This window comes from Saccostrea echinata, unplaced genomic scaffold, assembly GCF_033153115.1.
Source record: "Saccostrea echinata isolate AGI-Se365-2 ecotype Australia unplaced genomic scaffold, CSIRO_AGI_Sech_v1 ptg000012l, whole genome shotgun sequence".
NCBI lineage: Eukaryota > Metazoa > Mollusca > Bivalvia > Ostreida > Ostreidae > Saccostrea > Saccostrea echinata.
The window spans coordinates 13,543,811-13,563,159 of record NW_026889761.1 but is presented as its reverse complement, the minus strand read 5'-3'; the positions used below and the strand labels follow the sequence as shown (position 1 = coordinate 13,563,159).

The following is a 19,349-nucleotide window of genomic DNA, read 5'->3' as shown; positions in this document are numbered from 1 at the left end:
ACCATGCAATATAAAGGATGTCTCTAATTTTTAACAAAATACGGCGAAAGCATGTCACAGCTTATTATTTTCTTACAAAGGTCATTGATTATTGACAATATAGTGATATTATTCTTTTGTCTCAAGTACTTTGTAAGAAATGAGTTAAAATAGATTTCACGAGTCTTTTGTACACTACCTTAATCTAGCTATTTATTTTATTGTATTTTATTAATTATTTAATTCATTAATTGATATTTTCTTATTTTAATTTTTTATATTAAGATTATTTCAAAACGGCGCCACCTAATATTTTATTAAATATATTATAGGCATATAGATCCTCGTTTACAACAAAACCGCCCCAAAACATGCCGCTTTAAATTTATCTGGGCGACAAATAGCCACGGTACCTGTACGGGTCTTCTATTTATGTAGAAAAAAATCAAAAGTTAATATCTGCACAATATTGCTTTTTAAAATTATTCTCAAATCTTTTAACATACTAAAAATAAATAGATCTTTGTATCATATACTTTCCATAAATGCTGGAAAATAAATTTTATCCAATAAGAGGGCACCATCTTCGAAGCCCGTAAAAATTCTGGTTGCGTTTGGGTTATGACGCCCCGGATGAAGTAAAGCAATTTTACGATTTGTCTAAACCTTTTGAAAAGGTAGGAATATTTTCCCTTGGTTTGGTTCCCTTCATTTTCTTTATAATCATGGTAAAAGTACAAATGAACCACACAGCTTGCTAAAAGCGTCTGCATGGAATCTTCTGACAAGGAGGTGCAATCGGTGGCCATTTTGGTAATTTCTTCCTTCTCGCACAAAAGATTTCTTCGGGATTGTAAAGTTTGCAAATGCAAGTTGCAAGTTTCTTGAGAATTTCGTTTGAGTAATTATACTCATAGTTCTGCTTTAAGTAATTTTCTTGGTTAATAATCGACTCCATAACCCGGAGGAATCCATCAATGACACTGGATGTCTTAATCATATATAATAAAAATAAAATATGATGACTAGTTACGACCATGCAAGTTTATCAGTTTAACAGTCCACATCATATTTTAATTTCATAGGAAAGTACAATGACTAAAGTGACCCACATAAATTCATATAGTCTAAAGCATAGTTCAGTATTGCAGACAGTTTATAGGAAACTTGTTGCTAGTGAGTTAGCTTTTCTGGTAATGTAGAGTCTCCCTCGATTTCAAGCAAGTTAAGCAGGTCCAGTACAAAGACTATTTCTACCTATGTAGCTATTAATAGCTACGTAGGTATTTAAACCTACCCAAAGTAGCTATTTTTACCTACGTTTTGCATAATTTGCATTTTGTGGCCAAACGGCTGAACGGCGCAACATTGTGAGTACCGAATATCTAGCTACAGTCACACTGATGATGAGTACAACAATTTTGGCCAAAAATGATTACATCGTAAATTAACAATTTTGCATTAATTACTATATGCAAAATTGTTGATTTATGAAATAATCATTTTTTGGTCAAAATTTTGTTTTATTCATCATCAGTGTGACTGTAGCTAGAAATTTGGTACTCACCATGTTGCGCCATTTGGCCGCTTGGCCACAAAATGCAAGTTATGCAAAACATCACTCTCTACCATCGGCTCATACATTCACCTCTGTCGTTGGCTCGTGTATATCACAGTGATAAGCACGAGAAATAGTGCGTTTGTTTTAATTCATTATAATTAATGTCTGAGCTAATGATGGTCCTTAAGGATAGATATTTACTAATTAGATCTAAATCTATTAGTTTAATTTGAAATAATCCTTGAAATGTAATGTTTTTAACGTTATGTCAAAAATCTTGACACGAGCCCATTGCAGAGGTGTCTGAGAGAGGAACGAACGACAACTCTGCATAGGAGATTGGCAAAACGTAGGTAAAAATAGCTACTTTGGGTAGGTTTAAATACCTACGTAGCTATTAATAGCTAGGTAGAAATAGTCTTTGGACTGGACCTGTTAAGCAACAGCGAGTCTGTATAGCCCTTGGATGGGTGATCGCCTCAGATTACAAAATTGGTGGCAGTGTAGTAACTCTGGTGTTTGGTGATCAGCTTTAGGAAGTCTTGGAGTTAGGACTTGGTGTCTATTTACATAGTTGGTGTCTGTGGACGGCAGAGGTTGCCGTAACTGAAGAGGTCCCAGACCTATTTCACATACCTGTCAACTCTCCCGAATTTTTCGGGAGTCTACCGATTTTTAACCATCACTACCGATTGTCTACCGAATTTTTTTTAAACTGACGTTTCTACCGATTTTGAAGAAATCCGGATTTTTTACCTACTTGGGTTCGTAAAATACTGACATGTCAACACAAAAATGGAGGTCATGCAGTGTTTATCGGTAGCTAATCTGTTTATTGCCACTGATAACAGGTAATCAACAAGGTGTCAACTGTGCTACCAGATGTAATTGCAGTTGTAATTGCTCCTTATTCTCATTAAAAGTGTATAATATCAAAGACAGATACGCCAGATGTAAAAATTTTGCAAAAAATGACGGTAAATAACGATATGGATGTACTTGATACTTTGCTGCAAATAAGTTTACAAGTACCCAAGACAAAACAATTCCTCCATAAACAATACAGTGATCAGGAAAGATATAACTACAGTACTCTATTATTAATTTAACGACGAGAGGGGAACAATTTCATGGAAGCTAATAATGAAGAGTCTGAAGAGTTCCCCACAGATTTTGAGATTCAATGTCTTAGTAAATCCTGCATCAACATCAGCATATAAAAGCTCCTGAAACTACAGAGCAGCATGACAGTGCCTTTAGAAGACTTCTTTGAATTTACATTGCTAAACAAGGTAATAAATTTCTAAATTAAAATATAGAATTAGCATATTAGAACATTACTACAATAAAGCATTAGATTTAAAAATTCTGATATATGTTATGAGATTAAAAGAAAAAACACAGGGTCTGAGAATCCATGTATTTCATTCATACTAGATTACACATTATTTTAAAGAATATAAGAATTAAGTTTTGACAATGATTTCAATTTCAGATCTTTAAATCCAGGACACAACTCTTGCTCCTAAATAGACTTAGTGAGAAAAATCCATTCATCCATCTATTAAAAGCTGGAAGCTCAGACTGTCTGCAGAACCTTATTAATTTTTCTAATTGCTAAGTTAAACTTTGACATTTGCCATGAATATTATTCAAAAGACACTCTTATGGACAGGCAGAATATACATTGAAGAAAATGTATTTTTATAATTTCAAAAATCACATTGTACAAGTTTCTAAACAATGTATGAATGAAAGTAAATTTTATGAATAAATTATAATAATAATATTAATAAAAAAGTTTTATCTTGTAAGTTGTTTATTTTTGTTTTATAATACAGTGAAATGTGTGACTTTTTGTATTTGCATAAGGTCGTCACGCGTTTTCTCCCCCAAAAAGTTTTGGCCATGTTGACAGGTATGATTTCAGGAAGCTCTGGGGGTAAGACTTTGTGTCCATGTACAAATTTAGTGTCTCTAGATGGCATTTGTTACCTTTACTGAAGAGGCCTCAGACACTTGGAGAAAACCCATGCTAATTTAAGCTTCAGGTTGTAGTTTCCCTGAGCGGGGGTGTGGGTGGGGGGTGTGTGTAGCGGACAATATATAAGGAACTTGTACTGCATTGCTAGTGAGCTAGCTTTTCTGGTGATACGGTAGAGTCTCCCTAGCTTTCAAGCAAGTTAAGCAAGGATGAGCCTCTACAGCCCTTGGATGGGTGACCGGTTCATGTTACATCATGTAGTGTAGCAGACAAAATATAGGAAACTTATACTGCCTCGCTAGTGAGTTAGCTTTTCTGGTGATGCGGTAGAGTCTCCCTCGATTTCAAGCAAGTTAAGCAACAATGAACCTGTATAGCCCTTGGATGGGTGACCACTTCATATAGCATCTTCCAGTTAGCATGGTTAGGGAGTAAGATATCGAATACTAGTACCATGGATTGGCAATGCCACTGGTACCAATCTAGAGTGAGCCATTTAAACTTTGTTAGGTTGCTACAAGTACTGAGCAGTCTGAGCTATATGACAGTCATTGAACAAAAATGCCTGAACATAAACATAACCCTGTAGAAAAAAAATATTGTCTAGTGTTACTGTGTTAGGAGATGGAACATTCCATCATTAAAATGATTTTGTCCTACTGTGTTTAAAAGAATTTGTTCTGTTTTGGCAAAGTAGCAAAAACAAGGGTAGATAATTCTAACCTATGCTTATACTACCAAAAATTCAGAGCATTCCAAATGTCAGCATGGCCTTCAAATTATTAGGCTAAGCAGGAAATTTGATTTTTCAGCATGATCAGAGCAGGTTTTAAAGTCAGACTCTTAGATGGACACCATATTAAATAAGATGTGTTTTTGCAACACTGATGCCCAAATATATAAGGCTCATGCATGTCATGGGCAAGGGTTTAAGTTTCTCAAATTATGCAAGTCAAAGTCAAGGTCATGTGGTCAAAAATATTGGTACTTAAGGAAAATTCTTGTCATAGAAATATGAAAGCCCTATCATCATCCATTCAAAAATTTTGGCCAGGTTAAAGCTTTACAGAAGTAGTCAAACTTCAAGGTCAAAATTGTTGGTACCCAAGGAAAGGTCTTCTCAAAAGGAATACATGCATGTGAAATTGAGCCTGTCACCAACTGTTCAAAAGTTATTTCCAAGGTCAAAGTTTTTCAGAAGTAGGAGACTCCAAAGTCAAGGTAACAAAAGTTAATATCCAAGGGAATGTGTTTTTCATAGGAATACACATGTGAAATATGATAACTCTTGTACCAACTATTCAAAAGTTTATGGCAAAGGTCAATTTTTTTTAAAGTAAGTCAAACTCCAAGGTCAAGGTAAAAAATGTTGGTATGCAAGGGAGGGTATGGCCACAAGGAAAGCACATGTGAAATATGAAAGCCCTAGCTCCATCCAATCAAAAGTTAATTATAGCTAAGTTTAAAGTTATTGTTGCAGACAAATGGACAAACAGACAGACAAACAGATGGACAGAGCAAAAGCTATATGCCCCGGAATCTTCAATTACTGTGGCATAACAAATTGACTTTCAACATTAATACTGAGTCCTTCCTAACTGCAGCAAGAGATCTGCATGTACCATTGTAGTCAGCATTTAGGACTGTTCCATGGACCTCACATGGTTAAAATCCCAATCTGTTACCATTGTCACATGCCATATGGGTTGGCATTAAAATTGGGAGATGTTCATTTTTTTATCAATATAGAACATTTTCGGTACACACAGGGAAACTTTTAGACAAATTTAAAAAATCCTTTCATTCATTTAAGAGGGGTATAGGCTTTTTTCTTTAATTACTTGACAATGAGTAATCTTTAGCAATATCATATGAGATATACATAATAATACAGTCCTTATTATTTTTTTCGTGGCATTCACATACTAGAAATGTGTTACAGCTGTATTGTCATTAAACAGATAAATTTTGTGGAACAGAATGAAAGATATACTGTACAGCAGGTTAAAATCGCAGTTTGAAAAGATTGCGATTTGTTAAGTTTGCAGCAAATCACGGTCGTTTGAATTCGCGGAAAGGAAAAATGATACAAAAAACTTTTTTCAGCACTGCAAGTTAGTATTGAGTAGAATACAGAGTAGTATTTACTGCAGTATATTTAATCCCCCTGAATCTAAATCAGTTGTCCGTATTGATAGTCAAAATGTTGAACTGTTAATAGAATTGAATTAATGTGTAACAGTGTTTTCTTTACTACATAAGTGCTTGATTAAAGATAATAAGACTTAGTGATAGGCACAGGTGAAATCTAACAATACATGTTTTATAGGTACATGTAATTGCATCGCACCTCTACTCGGTGGCAGAATTAAATGTTAGTTATAGATGTTTATTTATCAATTAAGCTTTGAAAACACCAACAACTATGTGTTAGTGATTGATGCGTAAACCCGCATAATTAGGAAGACAGTCTACATCTCCGCTATATTTATTACTGCTTTTATGTTTGCAAGGCAACACAGAGTTAACAAATCTTATCACAGTTATCGGTAAAATTTCAATTTATCCTTATAAATTTTTGAAGAATTATTCACTGTATGTGAAATTTGTGGAATTTTTATTTCCGCGAATATAGCGAATATTAACTCCGCAAGTTAATTTCCTGCTGTACAGTAATCTTTCACTATCATTATCAACCCCTGATTTTCTGCATGCTTCAGTAACCAATCAAAGCTTAATTACCCGGTAGGTCTTTCCACCTTTCTGTGGAAAGACCTAAAGAGATTGTTCAGTTTATTATTATTTTTCTTCCACAGATTTTTTTGTTTTGAGGTATATCGAAAAGATTTTTTGTTCATCGAAAAGGTTTCTAGAAATTAAAAGATTTGACACAATGACTCTGAACTATGACCCCTTTCAGAGTTCTTGCCCTTTGTACAAGAAACCTTGTTATTGCTACTCTTTTGAAACCATAAACTGTAGAGATACGAAACCTTCACCAATGTCTTCCACTAACTGAGGAGACCATTCAATCTATTCATTGTGAAAGGATTCATTGACCCCTTTTATGAGTTATTGCCCTTGAAAGTTTTTAATCATGTTAATAATTAATAATTTAAAAAAAAAAACCCATTTATTATAGATAAATGGGACCAACTGCATTGGAGTCTTCAGCCTTTGACCATGAAATCTATATCAAGGTCAAAGGTCAAGGTTGTTCAAGATATGAGAAATTAATCTCTTTTTATATCTCTTAATTTTGTCTTTTAATATAGATAACATATCTTTGCATCTTTAGTAAGTCCTTTTGAAAGTAATTTAAAGATTTCCTTCATGTCCCCTAAGAATAACCCATTTAAAAGTTATTGCCCCTTTCACTATAAATCTTGTTATACTCCTCTGAAACCGTAAACCGTAGAGACACAGATCTTCACTAATGTCTTTAGTTTTTCAAGACAAAACTTCAATCTATTCTCTGCGAAATGATCTCATGACAACTTATGTGAGTTATTGCCCTTTTATGTCTTTGTGCTTATTGTTAAACCCTATAACTTTTAAACGTATTGTCATGTAAAAACAGGGCCATCTGCAATGTGATCCTTGACCTTTGATCTTGTATATTTTGTCAAAGGTAAAGGTCACTTTATTATTTTTTGGGGGGTAAATCATTTTTGCAAACGCTTAACGAATAGTCATGTAAAGATGGGACCATCTGCAATGTGATCCTTGACCTTTGACCTTGTATATTTTGTCAAAGGTAAAGGTAACTTAATTATTTTTTTTTTTTTGGTAAATCATTTTTGCAAACTCTTTAAGTCTTTTCTGGTTTCTTTTTTACGAAATTTAGCTCTAGAGAGTTAAATATGAAAAATAAATGAAATTTAAAGAAAGTGGAAAGTCTACTAGTATTGTAAAGTTCTTAAAACTCTTGACACATTATTATAACTTCATATACTAGTATACACTAAGATGACCTCATATACTGATTTATAATACAGATTATTCTTTTCATATTATATAATTTTTTCTTTTCAGTTACCATGGTTACCTGTCAGTAAGTTGTGTTTTACTATTTTCAGTTTGTGCTTGCTTTTCCAATATGCCAATACTGAGGGGGTCACCAAGAACTGCATCAGCAGTGAAAGAGAAAGATTCTGAACAGCCTAAATCCCCAGAAAGTAAAAGAGAAACTAGGTCTTCTAAATCTTCTGTAGTTTGTGCATCTTCCAGGTTGAAGGATTTCAAAACTTCCACCAAGCTAAGCAGAGCTGAAATAAGATCATCAGCTGCAGCTAGATTGTCCCAGAGAAATCAGAAAAAGGCAGAAAAAGAAGGGAAAACCTCAGAAGTAGAGCAGGGACTAGAGAAAGACAGGAAAATTAAAACCTCATTGTCCCACAGGAAGGGTAGTAGTTCCACAAAATCAAGTGACACCTTAGATGAATCATATGAGAAGAGCTCTCCTTTAAAAGAGGATTATAAAAATTGTGAGAAGAAAAAGCAGAAACTCTCACAAGAATGCGGCATTGGTATGTCAGATGAGGATCGAAGTGAAGATAAAGGTGAAGGTCACAGGAAAAGAAAGCAGAGTCTAGAAGTAAAAACAGAGACAAAGAATCCGCCTGCGAAGAGAAAGAAGCTTAAGTTCTTTGAGTATGTTGTAGAGGAAGTGCCTTCAAAGACACCAAACCAAGATGAAGGTGAAGGAGCTGATGAGGACATGGGAGGAAGAAGAAGAAGTAAAAGGGCATCCATACCTAACACAATCTACTATAAAAACTTCATCGATCCATCCGAAAAGATTCCGAAATGTAAGTAACCAAATATTTGGAGTTAGATATTTTTTTCTTAACACATTTTTTTCAGTCCCAATTATTACACTTTAGTTATATAGACCTTTCAGAAGTGCAGATTTTTAATTGTATCTTATAAACATATTGATGGAATGATGTTTTTCAAGAGTTAAATTATTTGGTACAACTAGAAAATGTTTTACTGGTAATTACAAGTAGTTTTTACATTGTACAAACATGTATATGTATATAGTTTTACATTGTACATATATGTATATATACATGTATATTGACTTTTATACACAGTGTCTAATTTGGAGAAGAGCATCATAGGTTCCAGGGACAAATCTGGCAGCAAGGAAAAGGAACAAGGTAAGGTCCTACATAAAAAAATAAGGTATGTCACTATGTCTAAAAAAGAGATGCCTGCATGAGTTAGGGCACAAAAGGTTAACAACAGATCACACTATGAGAAGATTTGGTGTGAGATGTGGCTGGAGTTATATACATGTGCTTTCACACAAATGTTCAGAACTTCTTACAATCTATATCAGAAATTCTCATCTCGTTTTGATGATGACTTTAAAAGTCCATTCAAGGTCATAAACCACAGTTTTATATAAACAATAGAGCCTATGTCCATTTGATGCAATCATGCTAGATAATTTTACTCCATACACAATTAGAAAATAATTTGAATTTTTTTTTCACAAGCAGAAACAAGAACAAAGAAATCCTCTGCTAGGCCTCAGAAGATGCAAAAGTTGTGAGTAGTTGCAACCATGTATTTACCAATAAAATTTATTAGAATGTTAATTTCTTCTTAATTTGAAAATCATTTGTTCATCATGAGTTATTTGACATTTGTTCAACATTGGACATACACAGACTTGTAAGAATTAGAATCTTCAACTAATGTACATCTTGCAAATAGATTTAAAGTGTTTTCATAAACCAGCAATGCCTATTTGTATTTTCAGTGCATAGTACATGTATAACACTTGTTTCAATTTTAGCGAAGCAAAGCCCACTCTTCACCAAGACAAGATGGAGGTGATAAAGTGGGAGATGGATGAGTCTGGTGTAGTGTTAGATACAACAGAGCAGACAGAAAACTCAGCTGATGAAAAAGAAAAGGAGGGGGAGGATCAGTGTGGTGATGCGTTAGATACAACAGAGCACACAGAAAACTCAGCTGATGAAAGAGAGGGGGAGGAGGAGTCCAGTAGCACAACTGATCAAACAGAGCAAACCACATATTCTAACCCTTCACCTGGAACAGATGATTGTGGCACAAAGAATTGGGGTCGTGAAACAGTGGAGCTGGCCACAACAGAACAGACAGTATCTGATAACCAGGATAATAGTGTGACTGATGTAAATGGAATGGTGTCAACTGAAAGAGATACCAGCTATTTCTTGGAAGAGAGAAAAAATACAGAGCACTGCAAAGACTCTGTTGTTACATCACAAACATTGTCCCAAACAGCTGACTTGACTCCACAGGAAAACTGTGCAGAAAGTAAGAACTAATCATAGAAAACTAAAAAAAAAAATGTAAATTGATATACATCATTTGTATTGACTTTTCTCATTACTTTAATGACTGTGGAGGTCAATATTTTGTTGTGTATTGTTTTCAGGTAGCTCTTAATATTTTTGTAAAACGTAATACATTTACAAAAGTTTGTTTAGATAATATTTGATTGTAATGGATCATGAACATAATTTTTTAAATGTTGTAAAAAAACAACAATAAAATAAAGATTATTGTAATGCTGACTTTTTTTTGGTTGGAAATATAGGTATTACAGAAAAATCAACAGAGAAACAAATACAACAAAATCTGAGTAAAGGAACAAGCAAAAATGAGAGTCCCCCAGATTTAGAAGTTACAGAAATGTCTGTTGTGTACATTGACAGAACAGCAAACACAGTGACAAATGTCAGCTCACAACTCGGTAGTCTCAAACACAATCAACAGGAGGCTGAAAATAGTGAAATTTCAACTGAAGCTATCATTGAGGGTTCCTCAGACATGTGTATAGAAATACAGGGAGTGACTGAAGAAGTAAATATTGCTGGAATATCAGGGGAGGAACAAACATCTGTGGATGATTATAAAATTGGGAGGGGTGCAATCTCCAGAGAAAGGCCAGGGAGGATTTGTAGGCAGGATACAGAGGAGATGGAAGATGCTGAAAACCAAATGACTGGGATTGAAACCCCGAAAGAAAAGAATGCAGGTAACCCAAATATTCTCCAGAATTCAGAAGAAGGCACAAAAAAGTCCCAAGGAACAGTGACTGTACAGGTTTTAAACTCGAAAGCAAAGAAAGTGCAGATGTTTGATATGTCAGTTCAAGCAGATGACCTCAGCGAGAATGAAGACCAATCAGAATCTAGTCTGCATTCAGGTGAATCATCTACAGAGATACAAAAGAGTTCTACTGTCATCTCTATGCCAGATGGGAGGTCAGTCAGTGTCACGTCAGCTGACAAAGCATCATTCACCTTCCGAACCATTCCCAAAACATCCATATCCAAACAGGCTTCTTCCACTAGTTCTTCAAATGTCAAGAGGATCACTCTGCCTTCTGGGGCCACTGGTCTAAAAATTCTGAAAGGAGTGCCTACAGGAGCACTGGATAAGTTTAAACCAGCAGTTATCTCCCTTGATGGGGAGATGATTACAGAGGACGTGTCTTTTGAAGCCGTCCAGAAAACTCAGGAGGCATGGAATGCTGTATACAAGTCTGGCCAGGTGGATAACCAAGAGATTATTCTTGTTTCTCTCCCAGAGGGGCAGGAATTAAAGGAGAAACTTCCCTTTAAAAGAAAGGTAATAGTCACTTTTATCATGTTTATACAGTATTGCAACAGATATTTCATTTCATTGTTGCAAAACCTTTTGTGTAAGCATTTCTCTGAAATTTTTCCCTATTTGTAAGGTCCTTGGACATTGTACTAGCTAAGCAAGTGTAGAAGTTGCTTTCTTATCAGAAAGTTCAAACTGTAATACTGTCATAAGCTTTGAATAAGGGAGATTCATTAACACTTTTTGGAAAGGCAAACATTCCAGTGTCTTCTTATACATCTTCTATGTAATTGGGAAATTAAAAAAAATTCAGGAAAAAATTTCTTTGAATCTTCAAAAATAAGTTTATATTTATGATGGTGATTGTTCTTAATTTTATTTACCAGAAACAAGATGATGTTGCGTATGAGATGAATGAGGAGGGGGAATTTGTATGTGGAGTATGTAACTACAAAACCAGCCGAAAAAGTAACTGGTACAAACACCGCAAAAAACACATAGGTAAGTATTTAATCATGTTGGTAGCTAGAAATATTAGACTGCATGTAGAAAAAGGGCAAACATAAGCAAATGAACAGCATTCATAATTTAAACAATGCTTAATTCTCCAAGAAGCAATGAGTACAGACATGTAAGTAGCAATGTTTCTGGGCACACTTTTTAGAAGAAAAAAAATTCTCTGAAGTTCATTATGGGATATGATTTTCTGATTTGTTTGTTCATATTGTTTTAGGTCGTAAGACCCACAAGTGTGAGTTATGTAACTATGTGGCAGCCACGAGTAGTAACCTAAAGCGCCACCAGAACATTCATCTGGACGTCCGAGAACACCAGTGTAACCAGTGCGGTCAGACATTCCGACAGAAAATCCATCTGGAGCGGCACATTAAATACAAACACGAGGTAAAAGTGATGGCTTATATTCCTCATTATGGTTCATGCAGTTTTACAGACTGTATATATGACAGGATCATACAACTGTGAAACTGAAAGAATAGCAAATTAAAAAAAAAACTAAACTGTTGATTGCATTTGGTTTACTTGTTTTTGAAAGTCTTTGAAAAGACTTTAAATTTTCAAGTCAAAACTTGACATAATGAAAATATTCAAACTTTCAGGAAAGTTTGAATACTCTCAAAAATATTTAAAAACTTTGCTAATTTAAGATTGTTTCAGGAATACTCAGAGTTTTGTAAAAATAACATAATTTCGAATTTTAATTTTGTTTTTAAAAAGTTCCATAATTATCTTTTAAATAGGAAAAGGCAGTAAAATGTCCCCTGTGTGACTATGTATGTGCCAACGAGAATCCCGACCTGAAAGTCCACATCAAGAGACGTCACATTCCCGTAGAAGACGATGAAGCTAAGGAAGCAAAGAGCTACACATGTGCCGAGTGTGGATTAATGACCTACAGCAAGAGAGATATGCGGCAGCACATGAAGTTCCATAAGTCAGGACCGGAGCTGAAGCTGTTCTGTGAGCAGTGTAGCTTTGTGACGGACTGCGAGAGTCGACTGAGGAGACACGTTCTGATTCACTCTCATGAACGTCCTTATCAGTGTGGACTTTGTGATTATCGCGGTTCACAGAAGGAGCACGTGTTACGTCATATGAAGACCCAGCACCAAATATCAGTTGAGAGGAGATCATCAAAGAAAGGTCTTGATGTGGAGGATTCTGATTCCAAAGACAGTTCCTCTGTTGATAAACAGCAAGAAAAATCTGATTACAGCAGTCAAGAGAAGATCTTTGCCTGCAATCATTGCTCCATGAAGTTTTCCAAATTAATTAATCTTTACAAACATTTGCATGGGCAGCATAAGGAGGTCCTACCTCAGGATTCTGAAGAGTTTCTGTGTGTTGTATGTGACTTCAGAACCTCCAGCAAGAAAAATCTTCTGGTCCATATGCGTAAACACAACCTCATAGACCAAGTCCCTCCTTCCCATGTGTATTCCTGTGTTCTCTGTCGATACATGAACCCAAGAAGACGCAATCTCTTTCAACACATGAAAAAGAAACACAATATTGAAATTGTCATCCGTGATGATGGGTCAACAAGTTGTTTTGTGACAGAAAGCCTTCCAGCAAGTGAGGATACTGTAAATAATATGTTAACAGTCGGAGACATCGTCACCACAGAAACAGAAGAATCGTCAGAATTACAAATAGTAACCGACAACTCTAGTACAACACAGAGTGTAATCAGCATAGAGGATCTGGCGTATGCTGTGTCCCATCCTAAACCAAACACTCGATTACTCAAAGAAAGTACAATGAAACCAAGAATCGCTACAGTGGTGAAAGAGCATGAGGCAGCAGAGGCCATTGAGGGACTACAGGCTCTAGCGGGCCAGCCAGGAATAGCTCACTTTAATTTGGACCCACAGAAGCCAGACAATATGGAAACAGAGGTTATCACAATGGAAAACCCAGGGGAATTTGTGGAAGAAAAGGATGTCGATAAAGAATCAGGGTATCACCTGACCCATGACCAGTTGATGAATCTGTCCACTGGAGACTTTGTAGAAATTAATGGAGAAATGTATAAAGTGGAGATAAGCTCAGAAGAAAACCCAGGCTCTAGTCAAGTGGATATTGTACAGACAGATATTACACAGGGAGGTATGGGCTTATCTGAGGTGACTAATGGTGCAAGTCATGTTACAATGTCTGATATCGGAAATGGCCATTTAGAAGTTTCCCTTGTAAAAGAAAGTCCAACAGAGAACCAAATACTCAATCCCCAAAGCGATTCTTCAAAAGTACCTGTAGTAATTACTCAGTCAAGTGATATCCAAATGGACGTTTCCCAATTACATAAATCAGTGGATGAACTTAAGGTTCCGAACCAGGTAGAGTTTCCAGAAACTAAAGCTGAATCTATGGAAAATGCAACAGAAATCCCTGTGCAAATCACAGAGACTTGCACGGAACCAGAAACCAATGCTGGAGACTTGACAGACAGGGACCAAGGCATGACAACAATTGAGGAGGCATTCATGCATGTAGAGTCAAGTAATATAATAGGCTCAGGACACACTCCATCGAGTCAGTCTATGACATCAGAGGGAATCATAACCTCCGAGATTCTGGGGATTCAACAAAGTGATCCCATTGTTGCACACCAAGGAACCTTCACCTCCATTGATCAAGAGGTGGTCAACAAAGCAGAAGGTGATAAAGTAGATGATGCCGCAGCACACCAGATCATGGAGACCTCTGTCATAGCCGAGTTCTCAAGCACTCTTTCTGCAGGTTCTGATGAAAACACTAGTAATCAAATTACAGAATCAGTCTTTGCTGAAAACACACACTCAGAAAACTCACAAGAGATGTCCATGGAGATTGGGGACCCTGAAGCTTTGGAATCATCAAGTTGATAGACAAACTGTTTCTGATTGAGCTGGCTGAATTAATGATTATATGCTTATAGGTATTTCTTGTCCATTTCTGGAAGGACATTCTGGGTAAATGGTGATTTTTTTCCCTCCCTATGGATCCTCTCACGGGTTTTAAGTGAATAAGCTTGCACAACCACCCTTGCTATATCTTGACATTTCAGACAGGGTTTTGAATATAGAGAATTTTATATATTTATGACGTATTTAATTTTAACTTGCAACTATTTACCTCAGTTTACGTACATGTAGCTATAAAAAGAAAAAAAGTCATCCTGGTGAATGCTGAAGTTGAAATGTGATACATTTTTAATACGGAAATTGTGAGTTGAAAATGTAAAAGAAAAAATGTATTTTTTCACATTAATAGTAATTTAAAGATGTAGTAATCTATCCAAATCATATTTTATATAATTGGAAATTCTATCTGTGGTAATAGTGACCAAACTGTAGCTTTAATTTTCTCCACAGAACTTTCAAATTACATGTATTGTTAAAAATTTTCATTGTGTAAATACAATTTGTAATTACTATGCAGTTATTTTTAATTATATTTATTGGGCATTACTGAAGTTTCAAAGTTTTGTTTGTTACTGAAATAAAATTTATAATCCATGGGAGTAAATTTTGCTTTATGAATTTCAGCTTAAAAAACCCCTTTTTTCAGTTGAAACAGGTGTCATAGTTTAACAAAGAAAAGTAGAAATCTTGTTGGCCATCCTGTTAGTCTTAAAGGCTATCCTCTGAGAGTAGCTTCAAAGTAAACTAAAAATATAGGTAATCAAAGTTTGCAAAGCTCACCTAGATGAATGTTATCTATAAGTAAGGCAAATCTCACTTTTTTCCTAGTTGGTGTGCATCCTAAGATCAATATCCATGCAAGTATCATTTAGTAGAACTTATACCTACTTTGAAATGGACCTGCTTAAAAAACTTTGACCTGTTCACTAGTCAAGAAAATGATAGTCAGTTCCAACATCCAGAGCAAGTCTTGAAGGTTCCATCCTTAGATGCATCTTCCATGCAAGTTTAATCATAAGTTGTATAATTATAGAGCTACTCCAAAAACGTTTCCCTAGTAACTCATCTGGAAAATGTAGGTCAGATTCCGTAGACACATCATCCATGCTAGTTCAGTTCAAGAATGGCTAAAATTCACTCATCTGGAAAATTTAGGTCAAATCCAGCATCCTAAGCAGGTTGGGTAGTGTTTGTCCCTAGATGCATCATCCATGCAAGTTTGGTTCAGGTAGGGCTTACTGTTGCATGGGAATGGACCTGCTGTCAAAAACATTCCCAAGTAACAATAAGCCCTACTTGGACAAAACTTTTGGTCCAGGTAGGGCTTATAGTTACTTGGGAATGGACTCACTCCTAAAACTTAAAACGGGACTTTGATGCCAATGCCTGAGCTGGAGGTATAGCATAAACTCATCTCGACTTCGTCGAGCGAGCTTAAAATGTCCTGAATTTGAGCTTAAGGACAGTGACACTTCTCAGAGCCCAGAATAAATAAACCTGCTACAGTAAGTCATGCAGTGGGGTCCCATGTTACTCTTATAACACAGATGCAAGCAAAATGGGGTCATTTGTGAGAATTATTTGAAAGAATCTAGCAAATCCAAGCTGTTCACTACCATACCTAACTCTTATATGTGTTTTCTGGGGATAAAATTGGCATATGAGAAGCAATTAAGTGCGTTACCACTCAATCTAATTAAAATTAGATGTTCCGAATCCGCTACCGCTTCTCAAATGTGAAGTGGTAGCGGATTCGGAACATCTAATTTTAATTAGATTGGTTACCACTGGGCTGTGTGAACATACAAACATGGATTAGGCCACAAAATGGTTCATCACTTAAACGTACATTGCTTGTGACTTGTGTGTTGGCTGGTACTTTTGGTAGGTGAAAATCCCAACGAAAGTTATTCTGCTCTTCCCACGTACCAACAAAATCCATAAGACAATGAGCAAATTTTGTGTAAGGCCAAAAAGTAAATTTTATACTTTGTGGTAATGACCTTGTCCAATTACATTTGGTCAAGGTCACAACTCGGATCAAATTGAAGCAACTTTTTAGCAAGTTTAATCTCAATTTCTTTCTTTATAACAAATGTTGACCTTATATACACAAGTTTCAAACTCTTCCAGTTAGAGATGATTTTTCCTGGACATGACTTTTAGAAAAAAAAAATTCCACTGGATACAAAATGTATTACTCCTCTGGTAATTCTAAGAGAAAAAAAAGATGAAATTTAATAAGTAAATTTATTTATCAATGGAAATTTTCAATAAATTTATGCCCTGATGGAATACAAATGAATACAAGCCATTTATCATAATCATGAGAAAACTATATAGCAATCACCAATATTCTTGGAACATAGTATTTTGTGATGAAATTTGAAATAATTGCATTTACCTCACACAGACACAAACTGTACATGTTAGTGTGTTAATTGACTTAATTCCAAAGAATGAAAAGTGAAAATGTACATGCTACAATAAACGGCTGGAATTAAAGGAGAAAAATAACAAGCATTGAATAAACGAACAATGATATGTTCATATAAAAAGTACTGTCAACATATGAAAACGAGATCAACAGGAGGACACATTTAAAGAAAGTCTGGCATTGTATTTCAGTGTCTGGTAATTTCTATTCTTGTCTTACATGTACATCAAAAAGTTTTGGATTGAGTCAAAAACCTCAAAGTAGGAAAAGTGAAAAAATTTAATTTAATAATAAATTAAAAGATAAAGTTAAAAAAAAAATCCAAAGATATTTCCCCATTACATAATTTACGTGCATAAAGTCGAAGAAATCCCCCAAAACTTGCATGATTTCTTTTCCTGTGTTGTGGGAACTCATGTGGCATTCTATTTCATTTTAAAGGAGAAAACAATATACACGTATATGTTGTAATGAATGAAACTACCGAGTCAAAATAATTTAACTGTATTTGATTGGCTTTTGTTGGTGCTAAATGCCCCATTGATAATTGTATACCATAATAGTTTTGTAATCTAATGGTACAGTAAGGAATAATTCAATTATCTTTTAGATAATGTTTGATAATTCACTTACAGTCACGTATAATATATTATCTCTTAATTTTATGTGAGCATTTCAAGGAAAAACAAAGGATGAAAAATCACACAAAAATCATTTTCACGAGACAATTAAAAAGAAAAGTACATAATTTCCAGTAAAATTAAATAAATACTCCTACATACGGTATTGGCGGAGACAAAGAATACAGAAACTGGTGTTTTTAATGAAGTGATGTACAAGTCTTACTAAGTCTTATTTTCCAGAAGTTAAATACATGTTGAATGAACCTGAATTTATTCCTTGGTCACTTTGTAGAATGGCACGTGAAAAAGTTGAGCAAACTTGATATTTACATCATATCATGATGAACGCCTATCACTTGTTATTTCTGTATTGAAAAAAGATATTTCCAGATTGAACACCCTTAAACAGTTGTCATAATCCTTAACAAAATACTGGGAAAGCATGTGTAGTACAACATGATAAAATGTATTATACTTGTCAATCAATTCATTCACTTTGTGAACTACATGTATACCTTAAAGATACATTGTACATGGTACTACCATTCAAAAACAGAATCAAACCTTGCAATCCAACTCATTTTCAGGTCATTCGATAATGGTGATTTATAAAAGAAATACATGTACACTATCATTTAATAAGTGCAAAATTTCAATATTGAATTCTTTGGCATTCAAAATTTGCTACACCAATGTGTAAAGAGCTTAAAAAATCTGCAAAAAATAAGATGCAAACAAACATATTTTAAGCATTCTGCTTACAATGAAATGGCCCCTAATTTTAAGGTCAAGATTGTTTTTTGAAAAGGCTTAGCATCAGAAATACCCTAAGAGTTATACAGTGACACAGGATGTCTAATCTAGATTGTGCATTCCGAAATCTTGCTTAATAAAATGAAAAACTGAAGTCCCTTTTAAGAGATTCCATTGTTTAAAATGTTGTCTAATCCGGAATAATGCCTAATCCCGCCAATTTGGTGTTCGGATTAGAGATTAGACAAGTTTCACTGTACAATCATATTTACATAGTTGAAGTTCTTTAGTAAAAATGTATACATCATGTAAAATACCTTGGTATGAAAATGTCCATATATGTCTGCATGTGTATAAAAATAAATAGTCTGTTTAAAATTGCACCATGACTTAATTACATGACTTATTATCTACACATATATACATACAAATATACATGCTTACCCTGATTTTATTCAATCTTAAATATAACAGGCACTGAAACAAATCAATGCATTTGTGGTCATAGACTATTTTCATCAGAAACTTTGCAAGTCTATTTCTAAAAATTACTTTATATTAAAATGGGACAGTGAAAGGGCAATGAATTTTGTATTAAATTCATTGAGGTTTGCAAAATTGTTCTATTATTCTCTTGTTCCCTCTGTGTACACTGTTAATTAAAACCAAATACTGTTTCTAAAATCTACCTCAGTTCTGCATTTTGATTTTTATGTGAACAAAGTGAGCTGGACCAAATTTAGCCTTTCTCATACATTGTCCTTCAAACTGGCTGGAATTTAGGCAAGTTTAAGTGGTTCTGATAAAAAAAAAATCCAACAACTAATGCGACAATAGCTAATGGCTATCATTAACTCCCAAAGGTCCCATATTGCCCTAGCATTGACTCTTTAAAAAGAGTAAGAAAATACTCCTAAGCCGTAGTTATATATGTACATTATGTCTAATAAGTGATATATAGAAATATGAGATGCTA

General features: G+C 34.8%; 1 protein-coding gene across 2 annotated transcripts; it reads left to right on the top strand.

Annotated features, from left to right (window-relative positions):
- Nucleotides 1-520: 520 nt before the first annotated feature.
- Nucleotides 521-15,098, top strand: LOC133185393 (uncharacterized). Of its 2 annotated transcripts, none has more exons than XM_061320567.1 (9): nt 521-656; nt 7,604-8,335; nt 8,624-8,689; nt 9,035-9,083; nt 9,334-9,839; nt 10,123-11,159; nt 11,522-11,636; nt 11,869-12,038; nt 12,395-15,098. In XM_061320567.1, the coding sequence occupies exons 2-9, from the start codon at nt 7,624-7,626 to the stop codon at nt 14,519-14,521; spliced, it is 4,782 nt and encodes a 1,593-aa protein (XP_061176551.1). In that variant the 5' UTR covers nt 521-656; nt 7,604-7,623; the 3' UTR covers nt 14,522-15,098. The 2 variants fall into 2 exon arrangements, with proteins under 2 accessions (XP_061176551.1, XP_061176550.1); XM_061320566.1 differs by having other exon boundaries at nt 9,032-9,083.
- Nucleotides 15,099-19,349: the final 4,251 nt, after the last annotated feature.

Bases quoted from the DNA above. Each gene is read 5' to 3' on its own strand.
- LOC133185393 (XM_061320566.1), top strand. From the start codon at position 7,624: ATGCCAATACTGAGGGGGTCACCAAGAACTGCATCAGCAGTGAAAGAG. The intron at 8,690-9,031 runs GTAAGGTCCTAC...TTTTTTCACAAG, and splicing joins CAGCAAGGAAAAGGAACAAG to CAGAAACAAGAACAAAGAAA. The intron at 11,637-11,868 runs GTAAGTATTTAA...ATATTGTTTTAG, and splicing joins ACACCGCAAAAAACACATAG to GTCGTAAGACCCACAAGTGT.